The 23,525-nt window shown below is 37.4% G+C and overlaps 1 protein-coding gene across 5 annotated transcripts in view; it reads right to left on the bottom strand.

Moving 5' to 3' along the window:
- ATRX (ATRX chromatin remodeler) overlaps window positions 1–23,525 on the bottom strand; it is an 85,215-nt gene that overhangs the window by 16,010 nt on the left and 45,680 nt on the right. For all 5 annotated transcript variants that reach the window (XM_084293983.1, XM_084293984.1, XM_084293987.1 and 2 more), the window contains 11 exons: window positions 21,445–21,591; window positions 21,062–21,239; window positions 13,558–13,695; window positions 12,443–12,618; window positions 10,286–10,403; window positions 6,386–6,516; window positions 6,017–6,105; window positions 5,645–5,817; window positions 3,253–3,406; window positions 2,851–2,954; window positions 720–828 (listed from right to left, as the gene is read on the bottom strand). In XM_084293983.1, coding sequence (XP_084150109.1) covers window positions 720–828; window positions 2,851–2,954; window positions 3,253–3,406; window positions 5,645–5,817; window positions 6,017–6,105; window positions 6,386–6,516; window positions 10,286–10,403; window positions 12,443–12,618; window positions 13,558–13,695; window positions 21,062–21,239; window positions 21,445–21,591 — 1,517 coding nt within the window. The remainder of the gene's footprint in view (window positions 1–719; window positions 829–2,850; window positions 2,955–3,252; window positions 3,407–5,644; window positions 5,818–6,016; window positions 6,106–6,385; window positions 6,517–10,285; window positions 10,404–12,442; window positions 12,619–13,557; window positions 13,696–21,061; window positions 21,240–21,444; window positions 21,592–23,525) is intronic.

The raw sequence follows: 23,525 nt of genomic DNA, 5'->3' as shown, positions 1-23,525 counted from the left end.
TACTACAAAACGATCTATTTACTGTTGTGGTACTAGAATAATGTTTGGAAAACAATCAGAACAGTACCAAAATGTAGGTATTACACTTTTATAAACTGCATCTAGCAGACTTATAAATGGTGCAGAAGGCATATTTACAATACTAGAAGCATATTCTATCACTTTTCATCTTCATGTTTGAACTGACTTAGACTAGTGAAGTACCCCCATGCCAGATTAAAAGCCATCTTTGCTACCAAACAGCATCTGCCCGTTGTAGCAGCATTGCTAGATAACCTGCCAAACCTCTCTGACCCAACGCAGGGAAACAGCTAGAGCATTCCAAAGGCAAAAGGGATAGAAATCCCAAGCCTATTTATTCTTTGTTCCTTCTCTAACATGGAAGAACCATTTCCGTTGAAATTAAAAAACAAACTGAACTGCAAGGATAGAACAAAAGACACGGCTCGTCTCAGCAGACAAAGAAACTCCAGCCTCAAATAGCAATATGCAATTGAGCCACAAGCATCGAAATAAAATATGCACACTGAAGAGTGGGGACAAACAACACTAACTTGCTTAGAACTACTATATGAAGCAGTTCTGTACTTGCTAGCATTGTGATGCTTTATTTACACAATGTTAAGAGGTCAATAAACTAATACAAGAAACAAAGAAACATGGAACAAAAGAGACAGAGAAAATCAAACACGTCAAATCAAACACACAAGAGATCTCACCTCACATTAGTTTCATCATTAAATTCTTCAGCCCATTTCTTTCTTGACTGAGCTGTAGTTGAGCCGTCTAAGCGATAGTAATCAATGTTTCTGAACCATTTTCCTTCACCTAAAAATGTTAAGAGTCAAATTATTAAAACACCTATTATATAAGTAACCAGACTGATAATGCTGGATATAAACAACTCAAAATAGCACAAAAGCAAACATGGAACATAAGATATGCTGCTCTGACAATTTAGAACAGTGGGAGAAGACTACAGGTTATTCAAGACAGAAAATCCAGGATAGAAGACATTTATGGAGAATTCAGGGGCTTTTCACAGGCATGCCTTCAGATTATATAGCGAGGATTGCATAATAAAATATAAAACGTACCATGAGAGAATATAATGCCAACTGCATTTGTAAGAATAATGTTCTACAACCTTAAACCAACTCTGTCTAAAACGATTCAAAAAGTAGACTAAATGTCAATAGCATTTTAACTTGACAAAAGCATCCAACGCCTATCACTATCCTTTTCTTCTTAAGAGTTTAATCTTGTAAAAATTAACAACTGTTATTAAATGAAACTCCTTAAAGCAGCTTTATAAAGAGCAGAATTTCAAGATGTGAAGTTATAATCAAGCTATGTTTCAAGGTTAAAATTTAGATGAAGTATTTGCGAAGACCTTAGCTTTTTTGGATGGTTCCTCTGATTTCTCACCAATTCTATTTCTATATCCACATTTGTATTGAGATGTCTTAACTCGGAGATAAGGTTACTTTTAAAAAGTAACTACATCTAATCCTCAAGTATTATACTACTGGTTTTGATCTCCATAATTTTGTATTTTTAATTAACATAAACAACGGTCTCTTCCATACAAATAGCATCCATAAGTAAATACTGTAAGGAGATTTCAGAAGTCAAGGTCTAATCATTTTGGAACTGAATTTAGAACAGCTGTTGGAGCCTAAATATACTGTGACCTATGGCTATTCCTTGCCAGATGAGAAAAAAATATATAGAAGATTCTTCTCTCCTGAATTCAAAAGTAGCGTTTCGTTTTCTTGACTACCAAGGTACATATCCACAAAATGAACCCTACTGTGCCATCAATTATAAAGAAAATAGCATTTTTAGGAGACAACACTGCTTAATTATGAGAAACAGATTTTTGAGTTGTGCCTGGAATATATATATATAAACATACACACATATATAAAATACAGTCTAATTGCTTACTGAAAGAACTATTAAAACCAGAAAAAAAGACCTTAAAATTATCTCAGACTAAAGGCAGAAACTTGAAAAAAAAGACAGCTTATAATATTTGGAGATAAATACTCAGAAGCTAAGGAAAGCAGCACGTGGGAACAATAAATCAGAAAGATACTGGAGATCTTCATCTAACTACCATGTTGATAGCACTAAGCCACTTTTCTCTTACGCAACTGTTCAACATGTTTATACTTAGAAATAAGATATTTGAAAGGAATGACAGATTCAAAGAAATTCTTCAATCCACACACACTGAGCACTGAAACTTCACATAAAAATTAACTGCATCATCAAGAGCTCTGGGAGGAAACAAAAGAAACATCCTGAACAGATGACATGTCTGGCTGGTGAGAAATTCCTTGCCACTCAAGCATCACTAGGATAATAATTAATTCAATACACTGCTCTCTTTACAGAGTCCATAAAACAATCTGCTGCAGTATACATAAAGCCCAAATTCACATTTTGCATTCAACATCAAGACACACCACTTTAAAATAGCGTAATTTTCCTTCATTATCTCTCTCCCAGTAGGAAGCATCAGAATTCGCCATGCATGAGCATACAACATCACTTCTGTACAGAATTTAATAAAATGCCTTCTCTCAATTTTGGATGATGAACATTTAATCTGCTTAGGCTACATTAAGCACAGATGATACAGAATAAAATCAGAAGCAAGAGTCCGTAATGGGATAGCACAGACCTCCTGCAGAGTAGAACAGAAGTCCTGCCAGCTTCGGGAATGGCAGAGAGCACACAATGCTTCTCATGCAAACAATTATTTTAACTCCATTCCCTTTGGACCAAATAGAGACTTGTAAGAGAGTTCTTAGCTTTGTAACTGTCCAACCTGACACTCACCTTTATAAATGGGAGCCTTATCTTTGTCAGTTTTCTCCCTGTTGGCCAGCTCCAGAAAATCTTCTATCAAATCCAGTGATATTAGGGATTGGCTAAACACTAGGCTGAAAATGGAAACACAAAACCACAATATTAACCTCTGAGGTTATTTTAAATATTGTACTGCTTTACTTTTCTCCCCTGTTCACTCTGATAAAACCTTTGAAACCTTTGAACCTCTGATAAAACCCACCTAGATACAGCAAGGGGCTTTGGTGGTGTATGTGTATAGGAAAACTCCAATAAAAAGAGCACACACATTTGCTTCAAAAACCTGAGCTACAGCATTATAAAGACTGAATGAAGAACACTAACAGATTGATGTATTTGTTAGATTGCTAAATGTTTCAAAAACTGACTTACACTTTGTCCCCAAGCTCCTCTGCCATTCGAAGAATTTCAAAGAGAAGCACCATTTTCCCAGAATGTTCCAACACTTCAGCATCTGCATCAGTGACAAAATCTTTGTACCAGTCTGGAGCTGGGCTACCAGGATTTGAAGATGATGTAGCTTTACCTATAAAAAACACAAACAAAAATTCAGAGATAAAGGCATTGTGTCCATTTAAATGCTTTGAAATGCCTTTATGTTGCAGAACATTTAGACAAATAGTTCTACTATCTGCAGCTTTTCCCCGTGAGTATTTATCAACAGCTTTGTTTCCAACAAATAGGCATCTTTGAAAACTCATTCATGTTCCAGCAATTAAAAAGAAGCTTTTCACAAAGTGATTTTGAACCTGAATGAAATTCATAGAAAGAGAATGGTCTTTTGGGTTACACCTAGGTCGTCTATCAAGATGAACTCTCAGAAGAAAGCTTTCTAATGCTACATAATATTGGTTTTCAAGACAAAATATAAACCATCTCCTCTTTCGTTATGCTCAGATTTAGAATCTTTTTCCTAATCTAATTTAGAAGACAACATTAGTATATACAGGGGAAAAACAGTAACTTTTTCCACCCTTTTTATTAATTTACAATTGAAGAAAAAAGAAGAATTGAAGAAAAAAGGCATATTCTGCCTTTTTGCGAAGTTCTTTAGGAAAGTTTCTTGCCTGCTCATCTGCTAACACACCACTACAATAACAACAGCTGCAGAACACATACATGGAAACAATCCCATTTTTAACATGTCACCATCTTAGAAATTAAATTAACTTTTTTTTTTAATTGTTGTTAATTTGACTCCTAGAAATATAAAAATACTAGAACTATAAAATACAGTTTCTCACTGAAAACTGCACCAAAATAACTAGCAAAACCAAGTACTTCTGGGTTTAAATCACCACTTGAGAGTGTCAGACACCAACCATGCTGATCCTTAATGATATCTGCATTATGTCTACTCTGAGACAGAGCTGAATTCAACCAGAAAAAGCTTATATTCAGCACTGTAATCAGAACCAGAATGGCAGACAAGAACCATGAATTATCTTTATTTGCATTACTTAATTCCTTTTTATGACATTGCAGTTTAACCTTCTTTGCATTAGAGCGATAAAAATTGATTAGATTTATGAATGCTATGTTTTTTTTTCACATAAAAACTCGTATCTTACTGAAATATTTACTTACATAGGAGAAAACTGTTCTATCTCATGAATAATTCAAAACGCTTACATTTGAAGACTATGCACAGCAAATCAATTGTGACACACCAAGAAATTTCAGGTGCAAGATAGAACCGATCTTGACAAAATTCACAGTCGAGCCCTCTTTTACACAAGCTTTTAAGGAACATATTTTTCAATACCAGACCGAACAATGAACAAGTTAAGAGATTTAGTCTGACGTGACATAGGGAGTGTGCATAAGGTTTTCCTATTTCTATCCTCCCCCCTACGCTTTGCAGAAAGGCCTTCAACAGCTGAAATGAAATACCAAGTTTGCCCCCAGACCTCATCTGGTACAGCATCAAATGTCTGTTTAGAAACATTAAACTGAACAAGGTTGCATGAGAGAGATGTAAAAATTTCACTGCTCCACAGACAGAAACTCATGCTTCCTATAATGCTAGTAATGAATTTAATACACTTAATCTGTATGCATACAGATTTTATGCACACACACTCATTCTCTCCCCCTCACACATTTTTGATATCTTTGCTGTAGGAATAGGGGATAAAAAATAAATTCTCTCCCCAAAAAAACACTTATTTAGGAAAGGTGATTAGGCATTGATACATCTGTTAAACACATGAAAAATGATAGTGCCAGAAAAAATAGCTTTATGATATTAGATACAATTTTAGAAGCAGATTATTGAAGGAAAAATAAAAGAAAATGAAATGTATAGATATACATAGCTTGAATACCAAGTCTTTAAAAAGGTTTCTTATGCCTCTGCATTATACCTGCTTGCTTAGTTATTTATTTCAAATTCCAGGTGCAACAAAAAAGGGCATACATATCTATTAATCATTCCATTCATCTTTCACCAACATACTAAACTAAAGATGAAAAGCATCCTAGTTATCTGTTAACCTTACTCCATTTTGTACTGACGACTTAAAAAAAAATATATCTGTTCAGCTTCTCTGTCACAAGACCCCTCACTTTTAAATCGATGCCCTTTATTTATCCTGTAGGAGATTATTAGGAACAGCAGGAGCTGCGAGCACAGAAGCACTTCACGGATTTAAGAAATTTGTCATTTTGCAACAAAGCAGAACTCTTGACAGCAGCACTCTCAAAACACATTTTCCAAATTTCAAGCTGCATCATATTTGATTTACTTGTATACTATACTCACCTTCATCTGATTTTGTAACCGACGGAGGATTGTTTACAAGTTCTTCTGCATTTCCTTCTCCACCTCCACGAGATCTTGAATTCCAAACTTTTATGACTTCTACATCATTATCACTGCCACTCCCACTGGAGCTACACTCTTTCTTCACTTTTTTCCCCTTGGATTTTTTTTTCCTATGAAGATAACATCGTACATCCTATTATTATTTTTTAAGATCATATTGCTAGAGGATATATTCTAACGGATATATATATATATATGTGTATGTATATATACACACATATATATATAAAACATTTACTTTATAGAAATCACTTAAGTTCTATTAGGGAAAGAAATCCAACAACAAACAACAAATAAAAGCTCAATTACTTTGCATAATCATCAGAGCTTAAACTCATTGAAGTTTCATCAGAATCTGAAGCTATGAAGTCATCCAGACTGTCTTCATCAAAATAGCCCTCAAAAGAGAAAAAAACAGAAATTTTATTAATTATGCTCATCCAGAAGCTCTTTTAAACCTCTAGCCATCTGCTTATTCTTCATTCTACAACAGCATGGCCTTTCAAAATGTTTTAAGAGTGACAACATATCCAGAAACTAAAAATATGACAAAACCAGCAGCATGATTACCCCACAGCAACAAAGGTTTCCATTAATTTGATGAAATTTTACCTAGCATTTAGCACAGCTTGTTTGAAAAATTTCTCAATAAAGAGTATTTTGATCCATCTAATTTACCTTATTTTCTTTGCTAATATAGTCCAGCTGCAAACACCAGGGGTGAGTCCAGATTCTGCTCAACATCTGGAAATCCTGGAATAGTTTAGCTCCAGCTTTGCCTCGTCCACCTTCATTGCCACTACCTACACCTGACAATAAAGTTCAGGTATGAGAATGAAACCTTGCAGTAAGTTAGCCACATAACATTCCCCCTTTGAACAATCTGGTGGTGAAGTACTGAGTGTTCTTTCCAGATGCACATCATATTGTAACAAATGTTGTAAAAGAGATCAAATTACTCAGTCACAGGCATTTTTCTCCTAGTTAAAGTTGTCAAAATTAGATTTTCCCCTTTTTCTCGACAGTAAGAAACATGATTTCATTTTTACATAAAAGCACATTTCTTCCCAGTATAGGAAAGAATCCAAATCCTCTCTAAAGGAGTCATGTCTATGCATTTAATTGTGAAATCAGCTCTTAAAGACCAGCCCAAGCTACAAAACAAAATAAAATTTGCACTAAGTTTTCAATGAGTTTGACTTATTATTTTAAGCTACTTTTTTTTTTCTTAAACTTGCAACTCTGCATTAATTTGCTACAATAAAAAAATGCAAAAATGCCCAGCCTATTTGCATTGTTCAAGCACAATTTAGAGCAAAGTGATAAACTGTGCAGAGTTGAACATTTGTTGTAGTCTCAGTGACTCATTAAACAGTAAAATAACTTTTAGGTTCTTGAAATTGATTGGCTTTCATATGCATTGTATCCATAATTTAAGGTATGCATACCTAGCAGAAAATAGTATTTGCTGCATCAAAATTATGAAATGTTTATGAAATGTTATGGCGAGGCAGGCAGAAAGCTTGTGCAGTGCATTTGCTCAACAGGTTAAGACAATCAAATAGATGTATACAGAGCACAAGTAATCAACAAAGCGACTTCTTGCTACGTTTTAATCATAAAACACAGCTTTAGAACTAACTTGTACTCCCCTAGGATGCTGGGAAACTGAATTAAAAGGAAGACAAATTCTTTGGTTCAACTTGGCTAAGCTTGAGCTAATATGACAGAGAAACATCCTCAGTCAACAACTCCTACACTACAGACTTCTTGATTTTCTGTATTACAGAAGGGTTCAGATGTGATGTGTGTTCACACATTATTACAGAAGTGTTCATATACAGACATTCATTAAATGAATCAAAAAATGACAACCTTAGAATATTGCATCTAAAACGTGCATTTTGGTATATGCCTCTGTTACAGGGCACAGGAAAACAACGTTAAACATTTGCAGAGAAGCAGCAACTTCCCTTCTATGTTTGTTTTCAGCAGCAAGACTCACTGTTAATTTAATGAAAATCAGAGAGCACATCTTCCTCAGGGGAACTCTTTAAATACAAAGGTAATCCAAAGTACTCATGCAGGCGTCAGTAACCATTTCAGAGATTTCCTCTGAAGACCTGGGCCACGGTTAGCTTGCACAGCTTTTTTCTCTGGAAGAGGCAGTTCTTCCTGCCTCCCCCTCTTGTTTTCCTCTCTCTCACGTTGTCTCTGGCCCTAAAGGATGATCTGATGGAGCTCACCACAGTGGCAGGACACTAACCCCAGAAGAAGAGAGAGAAAATGAACGATGCTTTCCAGTAGCTCAGGGTGTTGAAGCAGCTCACCAAGGGCTAGTAACTCATGAAACCGTGCAACCCGTTGTGACAGCTGCAGATTTCAGCTCAAATAATTGTGTTGAGCCCTCGAAGTTTGGACAGATTAAACTACCTGTGAGGGAGTGTGTTTTCTCAGTTAGTTACACACACAACCCAGTAATAAATTAATTGTTCCAACAACTGAACAAACGTGAAGCTCATTATATTAGGCTTTTTGCCTGAGGAAGTCTTTCCCTTAGCTTTAAGGGACACCAGATTAGAGGTTACTTCATCTTATCAGCTGCCTGCTTTATTAAAAAAGGAAGCACTGAAAGCCAGCGTCTGCAAAGACTTCTGCACCACGTAAAGCAGTTGTGAACACACAGCACCAGCTCTTATGCTAATCCACAATCCATAAAAGATATACTTCACCATCTAAAAGCATGCCAGACCAACAAAGTCAGGGCTGTAGAGTCTGAAACTGCAAAACCAGTCCTGCTTTGTATTAGAAATAGGCCAAAGGAAACCTACAGAACTATTGTAACTCTTGAAAGTTACAAGACACCATGAAGAACTAGGATGATTTAACCTAAACCATTTGGATGCATGCTTGTAGAGTAAATAACTAATGCTTATCATTTTAGGCTACTTGCTTTTGGAAGGCATTTAGAATGATGAAGGCCATGGAATGCAAATAAGCGGCGTTTCAGCACATTTCTAGAAAGAGGAGTCAATGCAGCAACACAGGACAGACTGCAATATGGAGCTCATTAGGTGTGAGCACTGCATCAAAGTTTGGGCTTGCTTGTGTACTGTTCTGAAGTACTAGTAATCTAAGAAGCTTTTACTTCCTTTTAAAAAAAAATACATAAAGCAAGAAGTTTTTACTCCCTTCGAATGAAAGGCTAAAAGGAGCAATCTGCATGTAGACGTGCAGTTATTACTGGAGATTATCACTGGAAGTGAAATTGCTTTCACAGGTCCTTTAAAACTCTACTTCCATAACTTACATCAAATGAAGGCATCACACGACACAGGTGTAGAAAGGAAATCTAGCTGGCAGTTTGGCTAGGTGATAGAAACTGCACTAACCAGAACCTAAAGTAATTAAGACAACACAGTGAACTCCATACTGCTGTAAATCACCGCCTGATTTGAGATGCAATTAATCTCTGTAATTAAATTTGGCAGAGTAACCAGAATAGAAAAATACAGTTTAAAAATTCCTGCAGCAGCAACAGGCGGGCATTAAGGCAGGTGGCTTAACAGGTGCAAAAAAAAAAACTAGAGAAAAAAGGATACCAACACTACTGAAATGGCACAACAGACTACATAATACATTTTGTAGCAACTGCAGAAAGGGAATATGTGTTTCAAGGTTTAACAAAAGCCCATCAGAGCACCTTAAACACGACAATGTAATTCAGTGTACAATCATTAAGACAATTATTCTGTGTGGTATATAAACAAACCAAATTGTTCCAGAACCCAAAAGCTGCTGCTGAGGAATGTGGCTGCACAATGCCCAGCGGTACAGAAAAGCTCCCTGAAGAGCTCCTTGAGATTCCCACTCTAGTAGTCCTGTGTGGCACCACCATACAGAAGTGTTGACATTTTGACACCTTGATACACTAAAATTACAAGCTGCAGAGTTTTCTCTCTCATATAAGTGAACAGTAGAGCAGCCCACAGTGGTACATTTCTTCTTCCCTCCTCATACACCTTACTTTTACAGTTAACCAAGTTTACATTAAGTGCAAAGAGGTGAGAATGGTCATTGTGAAAGCCAGACTTGAGGGGTTTAGAGAACAACAGAAGAGAGTTCCACAGAGGAGCCACATTTGACAAATAACAGTTTCAGGTATAACTATTAAAAAAGAAATTGCAAGGCTTGGCAGTGTGCTTACAGCAGTGCAGCTCAATTTTAATTTATCTCCCTCCAATCTTAATGCAAATATTTTGTTTCTTAGATGAACAAAATATTAAATAAATTACATTTTATGTCTAGGAAAGGAAAAAAAAAGAAAGAAGATATGAACCACAACCTGAGGGAGGACTGCTGTTGAGATACATATAGTACTATTCCTCCAAGAATATTTATGCACCACCAAACATTTTGCTAAAATTCAAGCTTCGGAGCTAAGGTCAACCTTACGGGAAGCAGAAAAATATGCCTATAGGGCTGATTTTAGATATCTAACAACTCTTCCAACCACAGCAAAAGCCCCATAGTAAATAACCATTAATCTTGTTACCTGAGCCAACTGTAGGCACATACCTGTCAAATGATCCAAGTAGTACTGGTAGAGTTTGCACTGAATAGGTGTCATTCTAACTTCTAGAACATACTCATATTTTGGTGGGAGGAACTTTGTTAACGCTGTGTAATCTTTCCTCTGTAATTTAGAAGCGAGATTTTAGTCATTATAAACATGAAAATGACTACTGAGAGCTTAAGAACTTTAGGCATCTCCAATGGCAAGGCACCACGCATATCTTACAATGATTTACGTTCTCTCCTACCACAAAGAATAAAAAATAAATAAATAAATAGAGAAATCCCTGTACAGGCGCTGTAAGGCCCACCTTACACAGTAAATGCAGTAACCCCCCGTGTCCCATTTCCAAGTCCTTGCAAAGTTGACTACAAAATAAAATTTACTTGTTTTCATCTTTTCTCCTATTACACTAGACTCCGTATCTCTCCGTCTGCACCTTCATTCAAATGGCACAGGGTGCATTGATCCTGGCCGAGACACTGCTCAGGAGCTGGGGACCCATGGAGCAGCCCCGGGGGGCTCGAGCCTGTGCTGTGCCACTCACCCAGTGTGGCTGTCGGGCTTGTGCCGTGCAGCACAAACCCCTGGGCTGCAGGATAACCCCAGCCAGCTTGCCGCGAGCAGCAGAGCCTGCGGGCAGCTCCCACCTGGCACCAGCAATTACACCACCTGCACGGCCTTGCTTTTATCTGGAAGGGTAGCGAGAAGCTCCCATGCGAACATTCCTTAGGAACAGAGTTGTTTTCTTGTGGAGAAATTACACAATAGATTAAATGAGAGTTTCTCTCCGTGGACAGGACCTGCTTTGTGCAGCATGCTGTGGGATAATCCATCAGGCTGTGGGATAATCCATCAGCGCAGAACAATGGTAAGGTCCTCAGCTAACAGGACTAGTTTTGTAGCAGGACTAATTTTGTTGCAGGACTAATTTATCCATAACAGCTCGTAAGTATTGATTCCAGAAAGTGCTTGAGGAAATTAAATGTTTTCGTATGTGTATTTACAATAACCACAGTTTTCATGCTACCTCTTTTATGAGACGAGCAGACTGTAATGGAGAATACTTTGTGTTCCTGTACTGCTGTACAGAGGTGTAGGGTTGTGTGTTATCCTCTTGCTACTACTCATACTTCCAAGATACTCATCCTATGACAGGAAGTCCTTTCCCAGCACTACACACTGCCATAAACCTTTTTATTCCTTTCAAGGAGAGCTATCTACTCATGGGACTATCCCACTATGACCATCTGACCTAACTCAAACCCACCGGGACTACTTAACCAACGATCAACTGCACATGGAAAAAAATACAAGGTGATTCTATGTGAAGGGGGCAGACTCTGCTCTGACACGACCAGAGGGTGCTGTGTCCCTGCCCTTGCCCAAAGCAAGGCTGTGCCAGGACAGGGACAGGCAGGTCTGCAGAAGCACAGCCAGAAGAGGCCCTGGGAGCCTACACAGCATCACACCTCTCCTGGTGCCCGAGTTCATAGAGGGGAACAGCAGTAACGCTGTGCTGGTGGCACATGAGGTGCAGTACTACAGCAGGTAAACTCGAGAGATGGAGGCCAGCCATCATTCCAGAAATTTAGGGAGGTTAAGGTTTCTTTGTTGTTTTGTTTCTCTTCTCATTTAAGGATAAGTTCTTCACCCTTTTAGACCCGATTAAACTGCCTTCTCTCCTCTTCCCAATTGTTCTGATTCTCTCAAATCAAAAAATAGGAAACCAGAACCAAGTGACAAACTATGGATCAAACTTTATTTATGGATCTTTCTTTATGGATCAAACTTTCTCTGCAGCTTTTAAGCAGATGAATTTTCAAGCATGTATTCTTTAAATGTATACATGAAATTAAAAGAGTGTTTCCAAGTAACTGGCATCCTACTCTACCATGTATTTTTTTTTTACTCTCCTAACAAAAACGTGTTCTCTAATATCTGGATATATCCTGCTTAGGAGATACTGGTATCAGGATAAAAACTATGTTTTTTTTAAAAAAAGGTTTTCTATCTGCAGTGAATAACACAAAAATCTAGTAACCTGGGGAAGTATTTAAGTAGAAAGTAACATGCACTTTTATCAGAAGAAGATGAAATAACTCACCCCCATGCCTGCAGCTAATTCAAGTAATTAGTTACAGTCAAACTGTTCTCACCTGAACGCATCCAGCTAACATCTCATAGAGAATATGTGCACGCTTCTTCATTACTCTGACATCTACCAGAGTGGAGTCCGCGCACTGACCATTCTGAATTGGATTTATGAATCGATTTCGGAATTCTTTAATGGAACCAAGCAAATTCTCCTTAATAAAGTTAACCATGCAGTGATCTGGAACAAAAAGATCAAGCTACAGTTGTTGAAAAGTTAAAGTACAGCACTAGGATTATTTCTAACACAAAATGAATGTGTCATATCTAAAGTAAGAGCTTTCTCTTAAGCAAAAAAAAAAAAGAAAATAGCATTTTCAGAAAAAGGCATCTTAAATTGATACGCATTGTAGGCAAAAAGGTAACTTCTAAACTTAATGTCAGATTTAACACTACCTCATCTTAGGTGCTAAACAAAGTTTGAGAGCTTCTGTACACCATAGCAATTAAATGACAAATCATATTTGTAAATATTTGGAAACAGATCCAAAAGTATAACTCAAAAGAAAGAAATATTACTGCATTATTAACAAACAGGAGCAAATATTACAAGCTAATATAGAATGAAATTCCCGAGGCAGTAAAATAAATTACTATTTTAACAAGTTTTCTAAGAACACTGCTCTATAATAGTTTAAAACAATTTAAATTTATGCTCCTGCTAGACCTGGTCTACCCATTTCCCCTCTAAATACTCCCTCCCTTTCCCTTTGGACATGTTGAGACTCATCTGATCCTTCGGTGAGCCACACCAAGGAACTGAACTGTCAGAAAGCTATTCAGCATTCATGGTCTGATACTCCTTACACTGGCTCCCTGTGGAATCAGATGTATGCAAGGCCACGCCAAGGAAAGGGATGGAGGAAAGGCCAGGCTCCCAACAGCTTCAGCTTAATTTGGTTTAAGCTATCATACAAATGCATCTCAAGACATTAATTAAGTATGCAAAATGAAAACCAAAACAAAAATCTTGTTATTTTTCTGTTGTTGTAGAAACATAGCAAACAGCTTCAGCATGTAAAATGGCAATCAAACTATCTCTACTAATACATGTATATTGCTGAAAGGCAGGAGTACATTCAAAGAAATAAAGCTGTCTTTAAACAAGAAAGCTACTCACATTCTATAAGATTATTTTGCAGTGGTGTTCCTGTAAGGATTATTCTTCTCCTGGATCGAATAGAATTCATTGCCTTAGAAACAGCAGATGCTTCATTTTTTAATATGTGCCCTTCGTCACAAACAACAAAGTCAGGGCCTAGAAAGAAATAAGAACATTAGATCTCTCCCATCTTTTATAACCACAAAGAAACTGGCAGCCTACAGAAACTGAAATTTGTTCTACTAATGTTTATTATGGGCTTTATTTACTTAGCAACATTAAGGTTCTTCTTCGGTTTTTACACAAGCACAGTAGACATTCTGGTAAAAAAGCACAGTAGACATTCTTTTACAGTAGACATTCTGGTAAACTGCAGACCATTACTTGTAAAATTTTCAAGGCAGGGTTATATACAACTTTCAAACATATACCTATAAAAATTGTCTATCCACAGACCTAGTGCATCCGTGTCTGTATTTTCATTCACCCTGTCAAAACTTCTTAAAACTGTTCCTAAATTCAGCTTATGCTGCCATCTACTGGTGCTCAAGCAATTAAAAAAAAAAAACAAAAGATCAGGTAGCCAGCAATTTTTGTGCAAGGCAACAGATCTGTATCAACACAGGCAAACGGTGCGATTGAGAGTCTTATCTAAGATGTATGAACACCATCAAATCTGGTTTGAATTAGATACAACTGAAATGCCACCCTGTAGCTAAAAGACACTGCAGAAATTTCCTCAACTTTTACCAAAGATAAAACCAGGGATTCCATACTACAAACTTAAGAGGGGTTGCACAAAGAATGACAAGCCCACGCCTAAGATGTTTGCACTGTATGTGAAGCAACTCTGGCAGAATTATTAGGAGTCCGAATCTGGAGTTCACAGAAAATACCAAATTTTGCAGAATACGCTTACACATCCTAACATTTACCAGAATTGGGTCAAATTCTGGAAACTATTTCCTTGGAAGGACATATGGAAGACGTTCTAGGATCCTACTGGTGACTGAATGAATGTCTTACCAGATCTAAAACTGACCTCAATTCCTGAACTATCAACCATGACATCAGCTGAAGTCAAGTTTACACATCTCTGAAAAATACTAACCAAAGCCATCAGCTGGGTCATCTATTCAGCTCTAAGAAAGCTGGCATTTGAGATGGCAAAGGAGAATTTACCAGCATTATCAATTTAATCTCTTGTAGCTTACTGATACATGTTTTCTTCAGTAAAGAAAATCAGTCCAATCAGGCCTTTGACCAACCATATGATTTAACACCAACCATCTCAACTGTGCCATTTAAAATGTCAAGCTGATTTCAATCTTACACGTTAAATAGGAAATGAATGAAGAAGGTATTTTTTTCTAAGCAGAAATAAGTCTTTTAACCAAATCTAGAAGGCAATCACGAAAACCCAGTACCTACATCAATTCCCAACACATTCGACTTGCCGAAGTCTAGTGATTTGTGAATTCTCACACCTCCCCCAGAAACATTTCCCCATACTACTTCACAACTTTTGTACCTTCCCCAACAAGGGCAGCACTGAGAAGCTACACACGAAGACGTTCTTCAGTTTTAGGCAAGCACCTCGTACTGACGGACCCTTTCTGTAGTCCTCATTCTGAACCACCTCGGGGCTAGTGTTTCCTGAAGAGTAAGGAGCTTGCCACAACTGAAGCATTTGTAAAGACTTGCAGCATCTCCCCACCAGATCTGACAGCTTGCACATTAATACAGCATTCTCAGAAATGGATTTGGTCTGGAACACTGCATTTACAATCAAAGCACATTAGAAAAGAGGATGATGAAATTTTAATGATGGTTAGGCAAGCAAAATTGTGCCAATAAATCCAGAAATCCATTTCAAAGACTATGATTTTAACATGAACAAGGCAGTTATTTTAAAAAAGATCAATGTTGCTTAGACTAAGTGAATGATAGCAGAAATATGAAAAAACTGTCTTAGTATAATTTTTGTGGTTTGTTTGGCAGTCGTGTAGCACTGATATTGAACTCACATCTTGGCTACAATTCAGTGACATGGATTTTCATACATTTGTGTTTTTTTCTTGTTCTTAAAAATCATTGCAGACAGAGCATTTATCAAAATATCATAAGGGAATGTAAAACAGAGACCTCAAGGGATTGTTTAGTCCATTTTCTTCATCTGAGATAATCGATACAAGAGTAGGATGTATCCTCCCCAAAAGAAGTAAAACTCCGTGACCTCTCTCTTCTCCTAAAATACTGTGTGTGAAGCATAATCTAAATGATCTCTGATGCAACTCCAGATAAATTCTGCCTTTTCCTTTCTCCAACTTGTGTAAAATCTCACTCAAAGTCTCTCACTAAGCTTTTACATGGTGGAAAGTTTGTCCTGTTAGTAATCTTATTTTCTAGGGTAGAAAGCCTTACTCTTTTCAATCTTTCTTCAGAGATCATAGTCTTCAACTTCTTAACCTTCTTAATGTGCTGGGACACATTAACACGCTGATACAAATAGAACACACTCAGTGATAGATACTTAGGTATATAGACACACACACAGTTCTCCTTCTTCTCTGAGATCTACAAGAACTTAAGCCTGCTTTATATCAATGAAAGAACTTCCCAAGTTTAACAGTAATGGGATTTTTATTAGCAGTAACAAGAAAAAACCAACACAATTTCTGAAATGCTGCAAGCACAGCACAGCAGCTCTTAGTAAGCAACTGATAAAATGCTGTGTGGTACAACGCATTTTGGGAAATAATGTCTTGCTCTGCAGGAATATACAATCATTATTTCACGTGGCAGAGCTGGTTAATTAATGAAATCACTTCTCACACTATTTCCCCACCCATAAACTTTGGCTAAACCTTCCCTCTGCGGTCCCTTCTCCTGCAGCATGCAGCACTCCGTAAGCTTCTACCACAGAACACATCCACCCTAGCGGTGTTCATTTTAACCAGACACAAACCATTAAATTATCACTCACATACCACATTTGCACCTTTTAATTTTAAAAGTGCTCCCAGAGACCAAGCTTGTCCTATCTGCAGTCGCAGCAGCAATCCAGCACGCAGGTTTATAACTTTCACTGGCAGTCTGCTCACAGCCAGGGCCGTGATTCAGATAGCAAGAGACAAGTAATGGCTGTTGCAAGATTCCTCTCATCAGTTTAGACAATCCAAACGTGTTCAAAAGGTAATGGATAACAACACTAGAACATTGCTGTCTGTTTGTATTTAGTTTAAATGGAGAAGGGTATGAGGCAACATAAAAGTAACTACTGGGTTATGGCAATGTTGGTGCTCCCGGTGGCCTCACTCCACACCACCAACCAAGTAATCCAAGCAGAATCCAACCAAACCAAGGTTTCTGTGTTCATATAAAATTAGTCAAAACCTACAAGGCCCAATGTGCTGCAATTTGTGGATTACGATTAAGCCATTAGAAGTTAACCTAATCACAGATGTTGCTCTATCGTGTTGTCCTAAGGTGTCTACATAGGCTTGGAAGCAGAAGAGAACCGCCCCCACGAGCAGGATGTAAAACCCAAAAACGACTCGGAAGAGATGGGACAGGGCACGTCACACAGGGCACAGGGTCTCCTCCGTATAAAATTCCATGGTGAGCATTCCACCTCCCTATACAGTCTGATGGTTTTAAAGCTACGTAAGTATGAACCCTTGAAGGAAGGGGCAGCATTACTGTTAAGACAGGTAAGTAAGAAACCTTACACCATGGCTCCCTGACACTTTCCACAAGAAAAATAACCTACAAAAGTCAGTTACCGTAAAAGTATCTCAACTCCTCTGTTCTTTGCTAAAGTCAACAGAAATATAGCAGGACAAGAGATCCTTCAATTCTTCCATGATTTGGGGGTGAAATTAGATGGAGATGTGAGTTGTTGTTTGTTTTTTTTTCTTTCATCGTTACAAACAAAATTTTAATTGAATATAAATACACCTGAACACAACCAACCAAGTACACAGCCATCATCAGGCTACTGTTACCACTGCTAGACGCTAGCTCATACCTTTTCTTCTACAGCTGTGAGCTTCCTGGCAACATTCTCAACCCTAAGTAATTTTCCTTCTTGCTTAAATAATGCTTGTGGCTTCAACGTGATCACAAAAACAGTTAATCAGCTATTATGCAGGAGCTTCCCTGAGTCAAACTGGCAGCTGCGCAAACTGGAGCTGGAAATGCCAGTGCTGCTAGGAAGGCAGGGGATGGAAACGTGCCCAGTGTGGGTAGAGGAAAGAACCAACCCCTTAATAGCTCAGCTTAGCTGTTGGATCATTTCAGCTCCAGCACCTCAGGAAGGCTCAGCAGGAACGTAAGCAGCAGAGGGGATTTTCATCTCTGAAGGGACAAAAGCTCAGTACAGAGAAAGGCCAACTAAGAGCTACCAAAGCACATCATCAACATGTGTCAGTAAAAACCTGCTAACAGAGCCAGATGCTTCACCTTTTGGAAACCATCACATGCTTATCAGACAATTTTTTAGAAGATAACCCAACGAAAACAAGAAGAAAGGAAGTACCTTCTGATGAGATTTTAGAGAGACAATTTAAAATAAAGGAATGGAAATCTGAAATTGCTACAATCAGCTTGCAATATGAAGCCCAAAACAACCTTGTTGAAGACTTGTTGAAAAGTCAATTTCTGATTTTTAAAACAACTGCACTATTCACTGTCAGAGGTAGCTTTCACGGCCTCTAGAGACAAAGTATTTTGTAGCATTTTATCCATTTTATCTCTCAAGCAGCTTATAAGGGAAAATCACCTTTGTTACTACCCATCTGGCCACAGCTCTCTGACCTAGATGGCAGCACCCAGCAATGCTTTCAATTATCTCAAAGTATTTCTTTAAACTACTTACTTCCTATCTCTGACAAGTTGTCATTATTCTGAGGTTTCCCAACGCAGAAGATCAGTTTATGTAGTAAATTAATTTCATTGTTGATCTGCTCAAATTTTATCAATATTTTTAAATGACGTTTTCACCTGGCTTCAAGCTTCATAACTTGATTCACTTCCATTTTTCTTCATTTCCTTTTTTAACCCAAATTCAATATTATCAGCAGCCTTGAAAGATTTTAGAAGCCGGAGCACTGACCTTGTAATCCTGCCCGAAGATGGAAGACTGCAAGTTAAGCGATGATTTGTCCACAAAAGGAGTAGGTGTGGATTTATCACACCTCGTCAGCTTTGGCTTGTATCAGCCATCAGCAGGCCAGTATGAAACAATTTTCAATGCTTTCTTAGAAATTCCTAAATTCTTCCTTCAGAACTACTACTCCAACTTTTTTTTTGTTTCCTTCTTCATCTTAATCTCAAGACATATATGTCTTTCAGAAGAATTATTCCAGAATTCCGAGTTATTTACATGAAAAATAGGTTTTCATTGCTGTATTTTAAACAACCTCGACAAGAGCTGCAAAGTATCAGAAGTGCTTTCTGCCCATTCAACTCATGAGCCACACTTAAGCTCAGCTCTAACAACTTACAGTTTTAAAAAGGCTCAACTTATTTCTAGTTAACTATGCTATTTTTAATGTGAATGAAAACCACCATTCTGTTTTGGAACTTAATCAGAAGAGCGTTTTAAGTCTTCAGCAAATGCGTTACCATTCACAAATATGCTAAATGTTAGCAATAACAGCTCACACTAACCCCTTTTGAAGCTCAAAAAGCAACACTATAGGGGAAAAGGGACAGAGAGGACTTCTACAACAACAAATTATTGGCTATAAACTCAGAGATCACATCAGTAGTATGCAAACAACAGGGCTCTGAACAACTGTTTGGGTCAGGGAGTGGCTCTATGAGAGACGAAGCAGATCTAGAGTTGCTGCTGCTCAGATCCTTTCTGAAAGAACCAGCATCACCTTCCTTCTTTTCACCATCTCTGTCAACCAGGTTATGTGTCTGCTCAATCTGAGCCAATTCAGAGAACTAAAATATATACAAACTAATAATTTTTGAAAGTTTACTTTTGGCTTATTTTATGTTCCTGAACCAATTTGTAACACGATCAGGGAAACGCCACTTTCACTGCAATGGAAGAGGCAGGAACCTGCAGAAATAGCAGGGAGGTGGTAACACAGTAATAATTAATGAGGTAATAACAGCAAATGAGACATACTAATAGTGAACTGACAAACTTCCAGACTAAGAAGGAAACCAATCCATCATAAGCTAAACAATAGCTTACAAAACACAAGAATGAGCAATTATTTTATTTAAGAATCACAGAGTCTGAATTTGCTCAGCTGTGTTGTTGAAATATATGTATACAGAGAGCTAGGAAACAACCTTTCCTGGTCAGGTTGCGCATAGAGCTGTTTGATTTTCAGTGTCTTTTATGACTACAGCATACAATCAGGACCCTAGGCAATTACACCTTCTCTCAAGTCAACTTCTATTTTACCTTATCATTATGAAAATGTAATTTTTAAAGTTTGTAACAATAATCACAAAGTGTTTTTTCCCCATATGTTTGCAAAAATCAGTCACCAAGACCAAGTACAAGCCAGACCAATGCTGTATTTCACATAAATCAGAATGTTTAAATAAAATAAAATCAACCCTACGCTAACAGTCACACAACTTAAAGTCCAATCAGATAACTAAACCCCAAGAACATCTACCTCAAGAATCAGATAAATTGTTTCCCTTACCTACCACATCAGCATTCCCAAATTTAATCAGCTCTAAGTACAATATCAAAGTTATGGCAAAGTTATCTTTTAAATAGGGTATTTAAAACATATTGTGCTGTGAATAATCTTATGTAGTTCTTGTATCAGTTACTAGGTCAGGATTTGGAAGAAAATGTTGCCATTTTGGTGAAACTTGCTAATCCTGAAGTTTTTAATTGTTTTTGGTGATCACCTGATAAAATTGGTTTTTATCACCAGTATTTTCAAGTGCTCATACACACATTTTATAGAAATTTGCCCCATTCAGCTGAACTTAAAACCAAACATCAATTTCAGAGACTGGAAAAAAATACGAAAAAGTGCTTTATCTGCTATCAACTAATTAGCACTTAATTAATACTCATTTCTTCACACTTCTGAGGTATGTGTTTTCAACTATTCTTTGTGTGTAGTTGCTCCTGTACGTGTAGAATTCTAGCGAAGATCAAGTAGTTTGTGGCTGTAATAAAATTGCAGATTACAGTAACCATCAATTCACACTTGAAATTCCCATGCAAAGAAAGCAATGCTTGCAAAAAAAAATACCCATGAGAAAAAGTTTCCAGCATGTGTTCCTGTGGCCATTTCCATATTGGACAAAACACCCTTACAGACAGGCTATTTACAAAAGCACTGTGCAGCTTCTGAAAAACCACCTCTGTAATTCAGCAAAGGGAAAAAAAATTGTGATAAATCTTGCCAATCTTACTGTTTAAAATCATCTGCCCAACAGACTGCCATTTCCGTGATTACTTAGCTCATATTCTCAAACATAAAAATTCATTACTTATAATGCATACCTTCGGTAATTTCCCACTTACCTGGATCAACTAAAGCTTTATTAAATATTTCTTTAAGTTTTCTACTCTTCACATTCCTGCCTTGTGCAAGATTGCGATACATCTCATAGCCTATGATCATCACACCTCCCTCATCTTGCCAACGCTGGAGCATATAGCTTCTCTCTTGGGGGCGTTTCACAGTTGCTAGTTCACAGACCTTTCAAATAGGAAAAAAACATGCTTCAGGTCCTCTTAAAATTCCAAAGTAGTGGTGTAACTTAAATACCTTAAGGCATATTAACGCTAGTGATTTTTCAAACAAAGCGCATTCCTTAGCCTGTATTTTGAGTAGTGGAGCTTCCCAATTATGCAAATCATTCAGTTATTTCATTTTTAAGAAATCTTTTTAAGCTTTATAATACCTCTAATTTCTCATCATCTTCTAAACCTTCTTGCCATTTTTCAAACTCATTCAACCAGTTCAAGGCAGTGTTCAGCGGACACACTACCAGAGCCGTCCGGAAATCCAGCTTGTCACAAAGCAAGACCGTGTGAAGAAAACTTACTACCTGCAAGAGGAACAACAAACAAAATGCCAAACTAAATGCTGAGCACTGAAGGACAGGAAAGGAACACACAGGTACATATTTGTTCACATATAAAACTTACCAACCGCAATCTTACTCACACATACTTTTTCTGTTTGTTAAACAACTTGATGCTTAAAATTCAATACATGTGTATTTTGATTTCATATGATTATTCATTTGATTCATTTCATTTTATATGATTCATATGATTCATTTGATTATTAATTTGGGTTGCACAGCTGCTTAAATCCTTCATATAGTGATATAGTTTAAAATTGTATAGCTGAACTAATTGAATAGTTGAATTGTAAACCTCCCTTTATATTTCATCAATCATTTTCATAAACTAAGAATTTCTATTAAGTAATTTGTAAGCCTTTCCCAATAGTAACCCCAAACCTTAAATAAATTCACCTCTATGGACTTAATAACTGTGTCAAAGGTCTTTAAAAGTGACCTTCAGTCTTAAATTATGTTTTCCATTATGTTTTGTTGGTTTTTTTGTTTTGTTTTGTTTTGTTTTTTTCCCCAACATACTGGCAAATTCTGCATGGGATTTTTTTTTTTTTTTTCAGGATTCAAACCCAGGTTTTGCTCTTGCAAATGAGCTCTGAAGCAGGTTATTGAAATGCTTCCTGATATTCACCCTAAAGCCAGCCTGGGTATATCCTACTTGTGATAATACCTTCTTGAGGCTTGGAAAAAAAAACACAACTAACTCTTTTCCTGCCATTCAAGAGTATTTCTGTTGGGCTGCCTGTTTTTGAGCAATAGCAAATAAAACCAGGACTGGAGGTAGTACGTAAAGAGTCAGGAGCAGAGCAGCCAGAGATCCCAGAACAGCCCCAGCTCTCACGCTGCCATTTAATGGTGAAGGCTGCCCTGTAACCCACAGCCATACAACTCCCAGGAATTTCTTTCTGGATTAGAACCTTTTATCTCACAAGCCTGATTCAATACACTGCATCAAAGTAATTTTAAACTGCATGACTAAGTTTTGAGCCCTGGGCACCAAACTGTTTTTAGATGCTCCAATACCAGAATTAATTGCTAGTGGTTTTGCTATCAACACAAAAGCATCTTATGTTCAGATACAGAAAGAAACTCCTCATGAAGACTCATCAGGAAAGTCCTATTAAGAGCTAACCAACAAATGGCATTATTGAGTACAGTGGGGGGATTGGCAAATAACCATGTAAGGGAAAATAGAAAAGATTATTTAGCTACAAACAGGATCCAGAAAAACATTTGATTATCAAAAAGTCACAATGCAGCCACTGTGTCATGATCGCAATCGCATATAAAAATATCTTCCAGGATGAAATATTTCAAGCTATTAACTGAAGTTTAAAGTATATCAAGTATAAATGTACAAAGTAATGCGGGTTCCATTGCCACAATGAAAAGCTCTACACTTCTGCACTACTTTGCAGATCTCCAGGAAAAGCTGGGATCTAACTCCTGAGGAACTGTAACGTGTAAATCAGAATTAGGCATGTAAAAATACACTCTTCAAGGTATGAAAATTCTCTTCTGTGGGATTCTGGATTGTTTTAAGAGGTGAGGTCTCCTGCCTCAGCTTCCACCAACAAAGCAAAGAGGTATGCTGCAGCTGGAGTTCTAAAAAAACAAAAACAAGAAACCAAACCACACACACTGTACTGCCCATGTGCTGTGCTTCACAATCAAGACTGTAGCTTGTTTTACCTAAGCAGAACACAGAGGCATCCAGGAAATGACTGCAGTTTCTCTATTCATCTACGGCTTCGTATTACTCAAAAAACCGAACCAGACAAACAAACAACGCTAAAGAAAACCAAAGCTAAACTTTCTCTGATTCACTTCTTTACAAAGGAATCCCAGGAATCTAAAGAATCTGAGGGAGCCAACTAAGCGCTCGTGACTGCATCCTG

Source organism: Netta rufina, assembly GCF_964035555.1.
Source record: "Netta rufina genome assembly, chromosome: 12".
In the NCBI taxonomy this organism is placed as follows: Eukaryota; Metazoa; Chordata; class Aves; order Anseriformes; family Anatidae; genus Netta; species Netta rufina.
The sequence above is the reverse complement of the archived record's forward strand: the minus strand, read 5'-3'. Positions and strand labels throughout refer to the sequence as shown.